A 16,137-nucleotide genomic window follows, 5' to 3' on the forward strand; every position below is an offset into this window, starting at 1 on the left:
GTCATGGCATGCAGACGGTCATATAGATGAACCCTAACCCCGCCACCTCCTCACACTCACCCTGGTTGACCCATGTCTGAGCCCTCCTCACTCACTTCCTCCCCGGCTGGCCCGTCGTCCTCTCCCCTCCTGAACGACTCCCAGCCTCCGCCACAACCCCTGCCAAATACTGTGGTGAGAGACGACTACGATGCGGCGGACGCGGCTCGTCAGCGGTTTCGCAAACGCAGCTTCTTCTCAAGCAGAGTCTCTCTCCCCGACTTTCACAGACGGAAATCGCGAGCACGCAAACGGGACGCGTCTCCTACTCCCTCCTCAATAGCGCGTATCGAGTGTTCTGCTTCCGCTTCAGACATACCCGAATTGGTGGACATCTCGGACGCGTCAAATCTCGCAGCCGAACTTGATGAGGACTACGACAAGGATGTGTACAGATGGGCAGTCCTATATGAGAACCAAAGAGGGTACGAACGCTTCCTGTCGTATCACCTCCTCATGTGCTGAAGAATACGCAGTGCTATGGTCTTTTCAACCGCATACTACTCGGCACTCACTCTCCTACCGCTGGACCCGCCACCCTTCACCATCCCCACCGCCATTCGCTCCCCGCGCAAGGGCCAGCCCACGGTATCTCTCGAGGACTACCCCCTTCCAGATGGCTCATGGAAGTGGGTTTCACGCTCGTGGATGATCGACATGCGAGGGGACGGCCAGGTGCAGTACGACGGTTTCGAGTACAGCCGCTCGTTTCGCAGCAAGAAGTGGGGCACCGACCCCGGCGTCTTGAGCAATCGGGGACTCGTGCGAAGAAGACGATGGATACGGCTCATGATGCGCCCCGGGCAGAGCGTTCACGACGACACCAAGAGCACCCTCAGTATACCCGGCGTTTTGTCCGTCCTACCACAGCTCATACATAACGAGGACGGAGCGACACGACCACCGTCGGTCATGCTCTCAATCTCGGATGACGGTGATGGAGGGCTCGATGTGTGGATGGGGGACGAGGGTGACTGGGATCGATGTCATGCCGCCCTACGACGCCTTGGGCGGGATGGCAGGAAGCTGGAGCTTTGGGCGAGCTGGCTCGGAGTTGAGGAGGGCGCGCCGCTTTCTCGGAAAACGTCGAGGAATCCTTCTCTGCAAAACCCACGCGCCAGAGGAGAGCCTCTCGCGGCCAAAGAGGAAGAAGAGGCCTCCACTGGCTCCGACCAAACAGAGGCCGGTAGGCTCATGGCCGACGCGAGGGTTAACCTTTCCGAAGCGTCGAAGGAGCATATAGCCGCTGTTGTACGCATACACGTGAGTGAATCACCGTGATTGCGCGTGTTCTTTTGGGTTGTGCTTACCCTTCCGTTTCCACAGGGTTTGGACATCCTGGATTCATTTGTGTATCCTGACTCAAGGGCTCAATTCCTGCAGTACTTGAGACGCGCGGGGCTGCTTGCAGAGTTTCGTGCTGGGCTCGGGGCATCTGAGAGCGCGCGCGCAGTGGACTTTTGGAGTTATACCCAAGACTTGGACGCGACATCGACCTCTGAACCCGTTGTATGATATCCCCTACCTAGGTTTCATTCTGCTGTATACCCCGCGTTTTGGTACAACCTTCTTCCATCCTTGTGGTTCACCACCACTGTGGTCACTCGGCCCGTGCTGGCTCATAAAGTCTGGACCTGGTACCAAGACCGACCGCGTTCTTATTTTTCCATGGCAGGCGTTGGAAATAGCCTATCAATAGATTAGCCAGTCTAACGACAGCAGTTGCCAAATCGAGCTGCGCACCTTCCCCGCACTTCGACCGCCAGCATGTGATTGAGTTTGGGATGCCGCTTTATTCACGCGCTGCCGCCCTCAGCGCCGCGCCCTGACCACCACCCTCCCTATATCACCGTCATGTTCGTCTCTTGAGCACCCGACAGATCCCCTACTCAACCTACCGCACCATGTCTCTCCAGGACATGCGCGCACGCCTGCGCGACGTGCCGCACGACCTCGGCGACTTCCTGCACACCCTCCCCGACGACCACCCGCTCCAGATCGCCCTCCGGACGTACACCCTCGCGCTCTCCCTCGCGCTGGGCCCGGCGCTGCTCCCGTTCCTGACGTCGCCCCGGGCGCGTGCGCAGGGCTTCGGACGCGTCGTGCAGATCCTGCGGCGCGAGCTCGGGCTTAATGCGTTTGCGTCGGCGATCACGGTCGGCGTGGCTGGGGGCGCCGCCATTCGCTATGCATGGGACAAGTGGGAGGCGGAAACGCCAGCGGAGGGTGAGCCGAGAGATGCGCTTGGGAAGGTGAAGGCGTGGCTTGCGTCGTTGAAGGACTCGCACAAGACTTTCCTCTCCAATGTGATCTCGTCCACCTTCGCCATTGCGCTCTTGCATGTGCGGAGGAGGCATGCGAAGTCGGCGTCGGTCGGGAGGCCGTCTCCGACCCTGGACTTGTCCTTCCTGTTCTTGGTACGTGCCATGGACAGCTTGACTCAGTTCGCCCTCTTCAAGCCATCGGAGGCGAGCGAGAAATACCTCCCCGAACCCGTGAAGCAGCAGAGAAGAGCGATCAGAAACAAGTGGACTACACGACTAGATGCCCTGGTCTTCTGGGCTTGCAGCTCAAGGTGCGCTCGTGAATATCTATCAGGGCCCTCGACGCACGCTGATACCTCGTCCAGAATCGTGTGGTGTTTCTTCTACGAGCCCGAGAGGTCAGTGCAATTGCTGCTCCGGTCTGACCGGATGCTAACTGTGGCGTCAGGTTGCCACGCTCCTACAACAAATGGTACGATACACACGCCAGCCCTGTCCACCGAGGCTGATGCAGAGTTGCGGAACCTATAGGATCATGACGTTGGCCAATATCGACCCACGTCTCCTCGGCGCGCTGCGCGCAATCCGCGCAGGCCAGTTTTCATACACGAAGGGTGTCCAAAACCCGCCGGATCTCGTCACCTCCCTTGCGCGAGACCTTGGGTACCCGCCAGCCTGGGGAGACTTCTCTTTGCTCCCTGCACGCGGCGGCCCTCAGGCAAACGAGACATGGAAGGCTCTGGGGGTCACCAGCCGGAACGGAGTGGGCGGACTTCCCTGCGAGCTCGTCCACGGCGCCGTCACGAAGGGTGGCTGCACGAAGAACGCTGCCATCAGGGGTGCGCAGGCCTTCGCAGAGGCCGTTGCCATCTACCTCCCGGTCGGTGCCCTCGCCTATCTGCATCTGCCCGGATACTGAACCGTCCTGCCCCGCAGGTGCACACCCTCCCCATCCTCGTTACGCGTCCGCGCAAGCTGCTGGAGCTGCCACGGCTCATCGCGACGCTGCTCTCCGTAGCCCGCAGCGCGTCCTTCCTATCCGCCTTCGTGACGTCCATCTGGTTCGCCGTCTGTTGCACGCGCACGCTCGTCCTCGCGCGGCTCTTCCCTGGGGTCCCGCACGACTTCTGGGACGGGCCGCTCGGGTGCACGTTCGTCGGCAGCCTCGTGTGCGGCGCGAGCATCTGGATCGAGCGCGGGCGGCGGCGCGGCGAGATGGCGCTGTACGTGCTCCCGCGGGCCATCCGCGCGTGTCTGCCTTCGGAGTGGATCAAAAGCGGCCGCGCGAGCGTGCGATGGACCGAGAGGTAGGCGTATCAGTCGAGATCCGCCCCGCTGCTTTCGCCTGACCTTAAGCTTCCCACCTGCAGACTCGTGTTCATCCTGTCGCTGTCCACGCTCCTCACCGCGGCCATTCACCGCCCGGATACGCTCCGCGGGCTCTCGCGCTGGACGTTGAGCTTCGTTATGAACGGCCCGAACGCGGGGTTCTGGAAGCGGAAACGACTCGATACCAACGCCCCGCCTACCCCGAGAGCTCCGAGTCCCCCGAAAGATATTGGTGACGCCGCAGAGAACACTGATTTAGCATAATTTTTAGTATACCCCTTCTTGATCTTCTGGTAGATATTCAGCGCCTATGCTCTCCATAGATGCAACGTGTGGTCGTAAAACGAGCAACTGGCCACGGAAGTGTCTTCGTCGCCTCTACCCCTCGCGAAGGACCAATCGGCACCGTACGCCATGGAAGTGTGCTCGTCGAAGCGTTTGGCGACATCCCACGGTTGAGCAGAAGACGAAAGCGCGGAGCTTGGGTCTTCCCCTGCGCCGAAGTCGAGTTTGATTACCTTACAGCCGTCGTGCATGCACGCAACCAGAAGGTCGTCCTTCCTAGCTGCCGACGGGTGCCATTTCACGCGCCACGCTCCGCCGCCGACGTCGATTTCGGTGAGCGGCACCAGCGGCTTGCGCGTGTCGAAGATGCGAACCGTGTTGTTATAACTGGTGATCGACGTCGTGAGTTCCAACAACTGCTCAACACAAATTGGGCGAATCCGAGGCGCACCTTCCGACAGCAAGAATGTGTTCGATGTGTGGATGGCTCTGTATCGTTGTTACGCCTGCGTCGAACCTTTACTAGTTGAGTGCACGGTGCAGCGATGCACCCGCAACGATACGTACCGTTTGTTGACAAACAGTGGTGAGGACCCGCCCTGGCGAATATCCCACCCCTTCATCTTGAGGTCGTCTCCGCCTGGTATGTTCGTGAGTAGGCATTGCAAATCACTCACCCATTGTGACATACCGGAGTAAACGACGTTTGGATTCCAGTAGTCCCATGCCGCGATCCACGGTTCAAAGTCGTGTGCATGCCATGAGTCCACGACTGTGAGCCCAGCACTGCTCTCCGGTTGCAGGAGAGACAGCGACCCGTCGGATAGGGAGACAATGAGGTTGCCTAGGCCACTGTTCCGGCCTGCGTCAGATTCCGCACCATGCGCAGCTTCATCCTGCACTTACTCTGCAGGAGTCCTCCGGTTTGACCAGTCGAGGGATAGGCATAGCGTGTCTGACGGAGCGCAAGAGATAGTTAGGAGCCGGTGCAAACGTCCCTGAGTGTACTCGATCAATTCTCCGCTCGCTCTCCTGGCGCCTCTCCTTACCTCGTCATTATGCAGTTCGTGCAGACTGATATGGCCCTCCGAGTCGGCGATACCCAAGATGGGCTTCGCGGCTGCCGACCGGTGGCACCTTGTATTTTTCAGTGAGCTGAGATCGAAGCCAAGGGCCAGGCTCGATGACCCACCATTTCAGGTCGAGAACAGCAGCCAATTCCGTCTCCTGAAGGAGCTCACTGTGCTGCATACTGTTAGACACGCATCCCTGTCGATCACAGAACGGTACGCACTATTGATCGTCATCTTGAAGGCGGAAGAGCATACATTTCCCTCGCCTCTTCTGGGGCTTTTTGGGAGCGTCTGGGGGAGGTGTGCCCGATTCGTGCTGTACATCGTTTGCAGCAGGTGCTATCTCTCCTTTTTCTGTGTCCTCCAGCCTATACGTGCCCACCACGAAAATGTCTGTCGCATCAGGATGGGGACAGAACTCGGCGGAGTCGGCGGGCCAGACCGTGTCGTAGCCCGTCATTTTGGACCCTATTTGCAATGTCAATTTTGTGCACGACTCATTTATACTCAAACATTTACGATGTATATAAGCGGAAAGCACAAGCGTCTTGCTGCGACGATTGAGGTGATCGCGGCAGGGAACAGAGAACCGTCGGGCGCTTCTGGGAGGTGACAAGGAATGTTTGTGACTGGTGCGTTCTGCTCGTGACATGACGTGGTAAGAACGAGCGCTTGCCTAGGAAGCGCGTCTTGTTTTGAGCGCTCACGGTGTTCAGGTTGCAGCAGCCACAGTGGATGGGCCCGTCTTCATAGCCACCACCTAGCAGGGCTCAATCGACCCGTGCCCTTGACATTCGAATCGCGAATAAGATAGCTAGCGCAACAGCATGGGCTATACGGGGTAATTTCCACCAGACTAATCATTCGGTGCTACTCATGCTGAGCAGTGCTGTGTACGTACAGTTTGGCAAGATGGATCAACGCGCCCACAACGAGCATTGAGCTCATCCACCAAAATATCATGCGCAACCACCAGGTATAGTGGCGTCCTCAGGGCCGATCTCGCTCACCTATTGACCGCTACATTCCACAGGGTCAATACAAGGGCAAATGGTCGCTGAGCATCCGCTCCTACCGCTCCACCCTAAGTTCCATACCAGGCTACCAGGTGCTCGCCGAACGATCCATGTGCACGCTCACCATGAACGGCAAGCCCACCCAACCCCCAGGCCGCCCTTCACCCGCTCACCCGTTCTCATCCCCACAGACAACGTCTTCGCCCTCCTCGAAGACCCCGCCGCGCCCGGGCACGTCGACTGGCAGCAACAAGTCGCCAAGCTCGCCATTGAGCAGCCGGGCGTCACGCTGCCCCCGCCCGCGCACTACCGCCTCACCTTCCCCACGCTCAGCCCCCCGGGCGCGCTCGAGCAGCTGCTCGCGCAGCTGCGCGCGCGCTGGGTGTCCGTGCGGCAGACCGGGGCTGCCGCGTCCTCTGGGGGCGGCCAGAAGAACCAGGGCACGGGCCAGCAGCTCTCGGTCGAGGGGCACGTGTATGCGATCGGCACGGACTGGCTCGTCCGCGCGGGGAACGTGCTGCTCGCGGGCGGCGCGGTGAAGGGCATGTTTCTGGAGGTATGCAACGCATGGACCTGTGGACGTGTGAGGCTGATATATGCGCGCAGGCTGAGTATCTGCCGCTGCCGACGATGCCGACGCGGACGAACGAGTACGGGGGGACGGATCTGCCGTTCTTGCTCTCGAACCTGCTGCTGTCCGTGCTGCCGAATGTCCCGGACGCGCGCATCGTGGCTGTGACCATTGGGTACGTTGGTGTATCTTTTGTTCTTTGCTTCGGGTGCGCGATGGTGTTGACGCGTTGGGTTGTCAGGGATTCGCAGTGGGAAGAGATGCTGTGGGATGAGCCGGACGAGGACGAGGAGCAGAAACCGGTGAAGAAAGAGGAGGATGATATCTACGCGGAAGACGACGACCAGCCGGCTACGCGGAAGGGCGATTGGGAAGGGGTGGAGAGGGACAGGCGTTCCGCTTACTTGATCATTGGGGCCCTAAAGCAGGAGGGTCTGCTATGAGACTATGTACGTTTGCTACCACGCATCACTTTGTAGATATTGTTTCCTTCCCTCGCACATCTGACAGTATTTTGAAAAGAGATAGGTTGTTCCGATACATCCAGCATCAATCAAATTTGTACGCCCGTAGCGTTTCCCCTTCTATCCCGTTGATATTCACCCCTAAGCCTGCAGCGCAGCGCGCAGGAGGTCCTTCGTCTTAGTCTCCATCTCTCCAAAGATCTTCAGCGCATCCGCCATCTTCCGGCTCGTCTCCGCGTCCGCCTTGAACGCGTCCTGGAGCGCCTGGGCGTCGTTCGCCAAATAGTCCACGTTCTTCACATCCGGCTCTGCAAAACACATGACTGCTCAGCACCTGTCTAGCCCTTGCCGAAAAAAAACATACTTGTGGTCTCTCCGGTGGGCTTCGCGCCGGTGGGCTCGCTGCTCAGGGGCACGTCCGGGTGCTGCGGCTTCGGCTTCGGCTCCGCGGCGGTCGGCTCCTCAGGGGAAGAGGCCGCGGCGAGCTCGTCCAGAACCGCGCCCGAGAGCGTGAGGTGGTCTGGGCGCAACGACACAAGCGCAACGACCTATTCCAGGCGCAACGGAACATAGTCAGCCCTCTATACAGCACATGCGCCAAATTGTCGGCGTTCGGGAGAAGGGCGCACCTCTTTCGCCGTAACGATGCTGTGTGCGATTTGCACGGACGCGCAGGTGAATTTCGCGGAATGAGACAGGGGACACGCTCAGCCTCCGCGGCGCTCGCATGCCATGGACAGTAGGACGTACCTGGCAGGCATAACGAGCGTCCGCGATCCGATCTCCTTGTAGAGCTTGGTGATCTCGCCGATCACTGGGCCCATTGGGTGCTCGCGCGCGGTGTCCTCGTACGCCTTCCACACGCCCGGCTCAAAGTGCACCCGCAGCTCTGCGCAAGCGAAACACAGCGACGGGAGCGAATACGCCGGCGTGATGAGCGACAGGGGGATCGGCGATGTTCGAGAATTGTTCGTGGTGCAGAAAAGAAGCGCATGTCAGCACATATGTCCAGCCCGCCGCGTGCCTGGGGCGGGAGAGCCACGCCCCGGGAAACACGGACAGGAGGTGCGGGTGGGGAGAACGGGCGTACCGTTAAAGTACGGCGCGATGTAGAGGCAGCCGGCCTGGTGTGCCGCGAGGGCCTGCGGGACAGAGAAGAGGCACGTCGCGAGCGTGCGAATGCCGAGCTTCTCGAGGTAGTTGCACGCGACGACCGACTCCGGCGTCGTCGGGATCTTGATGCACACGCGCGATCTGGGAAGAGGTTACATCGGGCGCGGGTGGATAGAAGAAGGACGGGCGCGCGAACTTCGGGATGCCGTTGGCCTCGAAGAGCGCGACCAGTTTCTTCGCGTGCTGGATGGTCGCCTCGGTGTCGTACGCGGCCGAGGGCGACGCCTGGGCGTGCACGCGCCCGGTGAGGTTCGGGAACACCTGCTTCGCGAGCAGCACGGTCTGGAGAAGCAATAACGCGAACCATGAGCAGCCATCAATGCAAAATCCCACATGCCGCAGCAGGAGCCGTAATTATTCTGGGCGTATGTGCCGCCGGCATGTATATGTGGGGCAATCGATACGGAGACGCGGGAGATGGCGACATACGAGAAGGTCGACCGCGTCTGACACCTGCGTCTCGATGTCGAGCTGGGTTTCGCCCGATCGGATCTGGGCCACCGCGGCGTTGAATACGCCCGCCTGCTCCGGCCTGACCGCCTCCCCGTAGACGATGGCCTGGTTGGAGGTCATGTCGCAGAAGGAGTGGGTGTCGGTGGTGTGCCGGACGGCGACATCGGGGTTCATCGAGTCGACATCGACGACGAGCTGGGCGCGTACGTGGGAGAGGAGCGACGCTGGAGCCATTCTGCAATTAACTGCGGTGGAGGATTTGCAGGCGTTTATGCGGGGGAGTAGCTGGGAGCGCGGGGGGAGGAATGGACAGAGATGGGCCGGGGTATACCCCGCCGGCAAGGCTGCGGCAGGGGTCGGGATGGAGAAGTGGCGGCAGAGACGGCGCGGGACCACGAGAGAACTGAGGACGGGCCGGGGACGCGGTCTGGAATTCTGGGGGCGGGCACCTGACCGCGTCGTGCAGGAACGGAGAGGCAGAGCGCGACTCGTCGGTAGCACGGCTCATCCTAACATGAACGGATCAGCGGACGAGGTTCGTGGATTGGGCTGAGACGGTGGGCTACGCGCTGATTTCTGATGATGCAGGCGCGGCGGCGTGTATCAGGCAGGGAACGGATTACTGCAAATGAAGAGACGACTGCCTGCATGTTGCGGAAGCGTGTGTTGTGGCGAGATGGACGGAGCAAGAGTAGTCCTGGGCGCGGGACGAGGAGCGAGGGTTGGTGGGGAATGCCGTGAGCGGGGACTTGATATTCAGGAACCGCGGCGATAGGCGCTGGGCGGGAAAGAACGATCGGGGAAAGTGGACGATGTCGTCACTGGTGTCTGCCCGTAATTGGGAGGATATGGAGAACGCGGTGGGTGCAGGACTGGGGCGAGACTCGACACCCCCGGCCTCTCATTCTCTGCTCTGACCTGCATCTGCTGTTGCCTGCTGTTCCCCTGTCTGCGCTGTTCTGTCGTTTCTCACGCACCGCGCCCCCTGTCCGTCTGTGCTGCTTTCGATCAATGCGCTGAGCATCCCGGTCTGTCTCTCACCCGCTCTGTGCCATGTCACGTCCCGCGCAGAACACGCCGGGGCATCGCAGCGCCCCCCGCGACGCTCTCTTCTCTTCTTCCGCCTCATCTTCCGCCCGGACGGACGCCTACGCTCTCTTCCCGCCGAACGCCTGGATCCCAGACGGCAATCCGGCGTTCTCCCATGACCAGTCTCAGACGGCCGACCCGTTCTCTGCCGCACATAATGCGACATGGGCCTTCTCAGAAATTACCCCGACAGCCCGGCCCCTCCACATCCACTCCTTGGATGTTCCTTCATCCTCTCGCCTCACCCTCCCCGGTCGGTCTGTTCGTCCGCCCCCCAGCCCACCCCCGCTGATTCTTGCACTCCATTCCGCCAGATCCGACCCGCCACCGCACCATGCCCGCCCCCACTTCTATGCGTCTCCCAACCGCACAGCATCCGGGCCTTCCTCCCGCGCCTCCGTCCATCGACCCCCACCCTGTCGCCGGCCCCGGCCCCGGCGCCGCCCTCTCCACCAGCCTCGCACGCGACGCCATGATGGCGTACGCATACTACCTCTACGACACCCCAGGTCCCGGAAAGACCCCATTGGGTCTCACCTCCGTTCCAATATTGCACACTCCTCCACACACAGAAGCCCCGGACCGCGTCTACCGCGAACGCCTTCTCCCTCTCCTTCTCGCTCTCCGTGACATTCATCCCAACCACATTCCTATCTTGCTGCTCCTCGCCTGCACTTACTTTGCTCTCGGCGATCTCCACACCAGCCTTGCCATCAGCCAGCAAATTTTGACAATAAATGCCAACTACGTCGAGGCCATGAGCAACATCGGCACCACCATGAAGGCACTTGGCCAGACCGACAAGGCTTACGAGTGGTGGTGGAAAGCATTGCAGATACGTCCCACATATTGGGATGCACTCGTAGGCGCCCTGAATCTCTTGAACTTGTCCTGCCCGCTAAGCACAGCCACCAGGACAACATCCTTGGCATGACCTTCACACTCGCCCATGCCACCGCAGATAATGGCCGACGGCTTTCGTACTACCGTCAGGCCCTCGGGGTATGCCAATACGTACGACAACACGTCGTAGACCTCAACGGTCGACTCGTCGTTGCCATGCAGCCGAATGAGATCCCCCGCCTCCAGCGTGCCATCTTCACAAGCGGTACAATCTACACCACCCTCGGCCCCACTAACTTGGACCGTGCGATCCTCGACTACGCCCGCGCTATTGAGGTGGTGCTACGACCGCCCATGCCCGTACTCGAAGCCGAGCAGTACACGCTCCGCGACCTGCTCCTCGCTGTATGCGCGGCGGGCCACATCATGTGCTCCGACTCGAGCTCGTCTGGGCCCCCTGATTTCTCTGGGGTGTTCGAGAGCGACTTCAGCGCACGCCTCGGCGACCCCACATTTGACTTCATGTACGTCGTGCGCGCGTCGGGGGAGCAGCTCTTACACGCACTATTACGTGCGGGTGGGGGCGTGCTCCCCACCCCACTGCTCCTGCCCGAGCAGGTGTCGCGCCTGCCTGGCCTTCTGTTCCCCCGCTCCAACGGCATCCTGCCGTCGATCTGCACCCGCAGCTCCAACGGCGAGCTGCGGCCGCCCCCGGAGGAGATCCGCCAGCAGACGAACTCGCTCGGGAGCACGATCCTGCTGACGCTCGCCAAGCGGTTCCAGGATAACGTCCACGGGGGCATGGCCGTCCCCGAGACCGGCGGCGCGCTGCAAGTGAGCACGTCCGTCGTGGTCCTGCTGTACTACCTCGCGCTGGCGTGGTCGCCCGCCCCGTCGACGTTCAACAACCTGGGCATCGTGCTGTCCCGCATACCGGATGGGCGAACGGGCGCCGACGGCAAGGTGCTGGACGGCACTGCGCTCGCGCGCATATACTACACCGCCGGCCTGCAGATGGACCCGAAGCACCCGCACCTGCTCACGAACCTCGGTTCGCTGCTCAAGGACCAAGGGCAGACCGAGCAGGCGATCAAGTGCGTCCCTCCTCCTTCCCGCACACACACACACACTCTCGCGCCCGCCCCAGCTCCTGCTAACCCCGCGCCGTGCGCCACAGGCTGTACATGAAAGCCGTCGAGCAGAAGCCCGACTTCGACATCGCGCTCGCGAACCTCGGCAACGCGATCAAGGACGTCGGCCGCCCGTGGGACGCGATCGCGTACTACCGGCGCGCCGCGCGCGCCGACCCGACGCTCCCCGAGGCCGTCTGCGGCCTCGTGAACTCGCTCTCGTCGATCTGCGACTGGCACGGGCGCGGCGCGGTCGCGGGCGAGGTGGGCGTCGACGACGGCGGGTTCGTGATCCCCCCGGGGCCGCACCCGCAGACGGGCTGGATCACGAACATGACCGCGGTCACGGACGCGCAGATCGCGCAGGGGTATGCCCCAGGGGTGGGCGCGCCCGCGCTGGCGGCGGCGATGGAGGAGTGTCTGCGCGCGTTGGCGGTGGCGCAGGGGCGCGCGGTGACCCCTGGGGAGCTGGCGACGTGGCAGGCACGGTTTGAAAGGCTGGCGAGGAGGGGCGAGGGGACGGAGGGTGGGGAGAGGGGGGAGCGGGTGAATGAGACGGGGTTCTTGATCCGCTTTATTGACTGGGTGCAGCCGAGGCTGCAGCGCAGGTGGTATCTGAGAGCGTATGGGAAGACGCTGGCGGTGGACAAGGCGGTGGCGACGTCCGAGGACAACTACCATGGGTTTTACCTGCGGCCGACGCTTCCGAAGACGCTGCAGCCGCCGCCGGTGCCGTCTGTGCTGCCGTTCCATACGGTGCGTCGCGCGCCTTTGTGGCTGCGATGGATGTACTTACGCGATGTGTTTGCAGTTCACGTATCCGCTGACACCACGGGTGAACCGTCTCATCCCGCACCGGAGCGCGTTGCGATTATCGTACACCGCGCTCGCGCAGCCGTGGCTGCCAAAGCACGTCTACCGCCCGCCACGACCGCCGATACGCGGCAAGCTTAATATCGGATATATCTCGAACGACGTGAAGTACGTCCGCTCCCCTCTTCCCCCCACCATTGCGAGAACTGACGGAGGCGTAGCAACCACCCGCTGTCGCACCTGATGCAGTCCGTGTTCGGGATGCACGACCGCTCGCGGTTCAACGTGTTCCTGTACACGACGAGCCCGTGGGACGGGACCGCGTACCGGCCGCGGATCGCGAGCATGGTCGAGCATTGCGTGGACGTGTCGTCGTGGTCGTTGAACACGATCATCGACCACATTATGCAGCAGGAGATCCACATTCGTGAGTTCGCCCCGCTCGCCGTGCTTGGACGGGTGGTTTACGGTTCCCCAGTGATTAACTTGGGTGGGTATACGAAGGGCGCGCGGAATGATATTTTCGCGGCGAGGCCATGTCCTATCCAGATGCAGTTGATAGGTTATGCTGGGACGCTGGGCGCAGGTAAGGGACCACCACATTGGTCGTCGTCGTCGTAATGATATCCACCGATCATAGCTTGGTGTGATTACCTTGTGTGCGACCCCATAGCGTGTCCACAAGATACATCGGCCACGGAGCGATGGCGGCAGCGGCAGGCAGCCCGGATAGCAAACCCTGAAGCCGACGCGGACGTGCCTCTCGATATGGACGCTGACCTTGATCCCGAGAGCGACTCTGACGAGTGGCAATAGTGAGTGTCTTACTATCCAGACCCGTGTGTTCTAACCATTCCACCACCGCAGTATGGAGAAGTTCATGTACATGCCTGTTCGCGCGCTTCACGCATTTCGCTGGGTGCATACAACGTTGACATAGTCCATCTCATCACAGCATACGTTTATGGTCACCGACCACAAGCAGTCGTACCGCGGAGACGAGAACCTCAGCCCGGAAGAGCGCGTCAAGGTCCCTGATGAGACGTTATGGCTCGACGAGGAACGTCGGCGCACAGACGCGCGCAGGCAGGTCTTCCCGGACCTGCCACAGTACGTCCCTTCTCGCGCTACACCAGCAGAAGTGGGTAAGACAGGCCGCTGACACCGTGTTTCGCCCACAGAGACGTGATCATCTTCGCGAACTTCAACCAGGTAAGCCCCGCGCCGGTTCTGGACACACAAGCTCACACACGCTCACACGCACACGCCCCCAAACAGCTCTACAAGGTGCGTGCTATCGCACATCGATACGCCCGCGAGCACCCCCCGCTGATCACCCGATCCCGCGGCACGCAGATCGATCCTGTACGCAAACTCTGCTTATGCGCTGTGCCGCCGCGAGAGCCCGGACGCTGATTGCGTTTTTGCCCCCGTGTGCTTGCGTGCCCCGTCGCTGCCCCGTTTCTGGTGCTGTGGTTGCCGCCGGCTCTGCAGGGCATATTTCTGGTCTGGCTGCGCATCCTGCGCCAGGTCCCGCGGAGCGTGCTCTGGCTCCTGCGCTTTCCGGGCGCGGGCGAGGAGCAGCTCCGCCGGACCGCGAAGATGTGGGCCGGGGAGGAGGTCGCGGCGCGGATCCGGTTCACCGATGTCGCCAAGAAGGACTGGCACGTCTTCCGCGCGCGCGTTGCGGACCTGTTCCTGGACACCGCCGAGGCACGTTCGTTCCTTTCCACAACGCACCCGTCTCTGCTAATACATGATGATAAACAGTGCAACGCGCATACAATAGCTGCAGAGTGAGGGCGATCTGCCGTTCATAGACTACCTCGGTCCGGAGTACTGACGCGCCCCGCAGCGTGCTCTGGACAGGCACCCCAATCCTCACCTGGCCAAAGCACCGGCACAAGATGTGCTCGCGCGTCGCGGCGAGCATGGTGAACGCGACCGGCTTCGGCGCGCAGATGACCGTGCACAGCGCGGAGGAGTACGAGCGGCGCGCCGTCGCGCTCGCGCAGAGCGTGCGCTACGTGCCCTTCCACGAGCCGTCCGGGGCGGTCCTCCCGCGCGGGGAGGGCGAGCTCGTCGAGCTCCGGCGCAGCCTCTTCCTCGCGCGCGACCGCATGCCGCTCTTCGACACCGTGCGCTGGACGCGGAACCTCGAGAAGGGCCTGCAGGAGGCATGGCGCCGCTGGGTCGAGGGCACGCAGTACGAGCTGTCAGACGAGTGGGCGGCGTGTGCGGAGGACGCGCCTGAGCGGACAAGCGGCTGCATCTGGATCCGCGACGATGCCCCGGTGGACATCGTGCCCACCGAATGACGAACGATCACCACACATATTGCACGCCGGCCGGCCTTGAGCTTGGCTTGCGGGCATGTCCCCTCATACATATGGTATCTTCTGGCTCTGCCTCGCACATAGGGAGCCTGCTAATCACACGCACGCGTTGTCTCTCCGCCTATAGCATATATACATCTGCGCACGCACACACCATCCACACATACACTGTATAGATAGCACACTCGATCAATCGCACCGTCGGTTTTGCTGTTGTTGCTGGGTGGTGGTATGACTGGTTTTACACCGACTGGTATGCGCCCGGGTTTGGCGCGGCGGCCGGCTGCGCGGGCTGGGTAGGCGGGACGCTGAGCGGCTTGGGCGCGCTGACGGGGCTGTCGACGTTCTGGTAGCCTTCCCTGCCGCCGGAGGTGAAGCCGCCGGGCATAGACCATACTGCAGGGTGTAAGGTTAGACGCGACAGTAGGCTGTTTGGTAGATTGTGCCGACTTGCCTGTCGCGCCGGAGAGGTCGTTGCCGCGGATTCCAAGACCTCCGAACTGTGCGCCGCGCTGCTGGAGGGCGGTCACGAACGAGAACGTGGTGGGAACCTAGATTTCGCTCGTCAGACGAGGGAGATGTTGTACCGCGCCAACATAGGGTGCATTACCTTCAGGACGAGCAGGATGATGGTAACAGTCCGGATGAACCAGTTCTGAGAGTGGTTGACCATCCAGATGATGTCGTAGAACATGGACCCGGCCAAAAGGAACGTGAACTGCACGCGCGAAACGCGGAGTGAGCCGACGGCGTACATATAGCAGCCCGGGATGGTGGGACGCGTACCGCTTTCAAGGACTGGATGGCCTCCGACGACTCCTGCGCGTACGTTCCAAAGAGGAAGATGGGGAGGTTGTAGGCCGGCGCGGAGAACGCGCTGGTCACGAAAGCCAGGACCTAAAGAACACGGTAGTGTTCAGTAAGCTGCCTAGTACGCCGCGCGTCGGCGCGTGGGTTCGCGGGCAAGACGTACAGTGCCGACGAGCACAAGTTTCGAGGGGTCCAGGGCCTGAACAAAGTCTGCCATTGTTGAGAACGAGTGTGGACTTTGGGAGGGTACGAGGAGGAGCGGAGGTAGACCGTATGATGGCCTGAGACGTCCAGCTCCGTGTCCGCATGCACCCCGCCACCAGCGCGTCACACACCGCAAGCGCCTGCGGCCCGCAGCTGCCGCGCAGCACACAAGCGTCTCGTAGACCCATTGACAGCGTCGGACCGAGGCGTAGCACACAGAGGTCGCCGTGGACGCTACATTACAG

At 61.5% G+C, this 16,137-nt stretch overlaps 6 protein-coding genes across 6 annotated transcripts; 4 read left to right on the forward strand and 2 right to left on the reverse strand.

The window, feature by feature from the left end:
• Positions 1–72: 72 nt before the first annotated feature.
• Positions 73–1,629, forward strand: TRAVEDRAFT_68426 (uncharacterized protein; the record flags this gene model as incomplete). Its single annotated transcript, XM_008034842.1, has 3 exons — positions 73–464; positions 516–1,302; positions 1,366–1,629. 3 exons carry the CDS (start codon positions 73–75, stop codon positions 1,552–1,554), a joined length of 1,368 nt encoding a protein of 455 aa, XP_008033033.1. The 3' UTR covers positions 1,555–1,629.
• A 314-nt stretch (positions 1,630–1,943) lies between these two features.
• Positions 1,944–3,962, forward strand: TRAVEDRAFT_159189 (uncharacterized protein; the record flags this gene model as incomplete). Its single annotated transcript, XM_008034843.1, has 6 exons — positions 1,944–2,614; positions 2,669–2,701; positions 2,752–2,775; positions 2,835–3,183; positions 3,240–3,610; positions 3,674–3,962. 6 exons carry the CDS (start codon positions 1,944–1,946, stop codon positions 3,894–3,896), a joined length of 1,671 nt encoding a protein of 556 aa, XP_008033034.1. The 3' UTR covers positions 3,897–3,962.
• On the reverse strand, positions 3,941–5,450 carry TRAVEDRAFT_42075 (WD-40 repeat-containing protein; the record flags this gene model as incomplete). The annotated part of the gene is made up of 8 exons (XM_008033991.1): positions 3,941–4,304; positions 4,369–4,434; positions 4,485–4,557; positions 4,609–4,769; positions 4,824–4,915; positions 4,967–5,054; positions 5,110–5,157; positions 5,212–5,450. The coding sequence occupies 8 exons, from the start codon at positions 5,448–5,450 to the stop codon at positions 3,941–3,943; spliced, it is 1,131 nt and encodes a 376-aa protein (XP_008032182.1).
• A 367-nt stretch (positions 5,451–5,817) lies between these two features.
• Positions 5,818–7,020, forward strand: TRAVEDRAFT_33429 (uncharacterized protein; the record flags this gene model as incomplete). The annotated part of the gene is made up of 6 exons (XM_008033798.1): positions 5,818–5,831; positions 5,894–5,966; positions 6,024–6,138; positions 6,198–6,562; positions 6,613–6,752; positions 6,819–7,020. The coding sequence occupies 6 exons, from the start codon at positions 5,818–5,820 to the stop codon at positions 7,018–7,020; spliced, it is 909 nt and encodes a 302-aa protein (XP_008031989.1).
• A 162-nt stretch (positions 7,021–7,182) lies between these two features.
• On the reverse strand, positions 7,183–8,901 carry TRAVEDRAFT_111781 (aldolase; the record flags this gene model as incomplete). The annotated part of the gene is made up of 7 exons (XM_008034844.1): positions 7,183–7,335; positions 7,458–7,589; positions 7,671–7,689; positions 7,792–7,930; positions 8,132–8,295; positions 8,351–8,496; positions 8,644–8,901. The coding sequence occupies 7 exons, from the start codon at positions 8,899–8,901 to the stop codon at positions 7,183–7,185; spliced, it is 1,011 nt and encodes a 336-aa protein (XP_008033035.1).
• Positions 8,902–10,231: 1,330 nt separating this feature from the next.
• On the forward strand, positions 10,232–15,956 carry TRAVEDRAFT_55539 (TPR-like protein; the record flags this gene model as incomplete). The annotated part of the gene is made up of 19 exons (XM_008034201.1): positions 10,232–10,618; positions 10,672–11,693; positions 11,777–12,485; positions 12,541–12,710; positions 12,764–12,969; positions 13,021–13,128; positions 13,183–13,357; positions 13,410–13,434; positions 13,498–13,652; positions 13,724–13,754; positions 13,821–13,829; positions 13,899–13,907; positions 14,037–14,255; positions 14,313–14,338; positions 14,398–15,274; positions 15,333–15,429; positions 15,489–15,596; positions 15,665–15,775; positions 15,852–15,956. The coding sequence occupies 15 exons, from the start codon at positions 10,232–10,234 to the stop codon at positions 14,858–14,860; spliced, it is 3,714 nt and encodes a 1,237-aa protein (XP_008032392.1). The 3' UTR covers positions 14,861–15,274; positions 15,333–15,429; positions 15,489–15,596; positions 15,665–15,775; positions 15,852–15,956.
• Positions 15,957–16,137: the final 181 nt, after the last annotated feature.

Source organism: Trametes versicolor (genome assembly GCF_000271585.1).
Source record: "Trametes versicolor FP-101664 SS1 unplaced genomic scaffold TRAVEscaffold_1, whole genome shotgun sequence".
Classification (NCBI taxonomy): Eukaryota; Fungi; Basidiomycota; class Agaricomycetes; order Polyporales; family Polyporaceae; genus Trametes; species Trametes versicolor.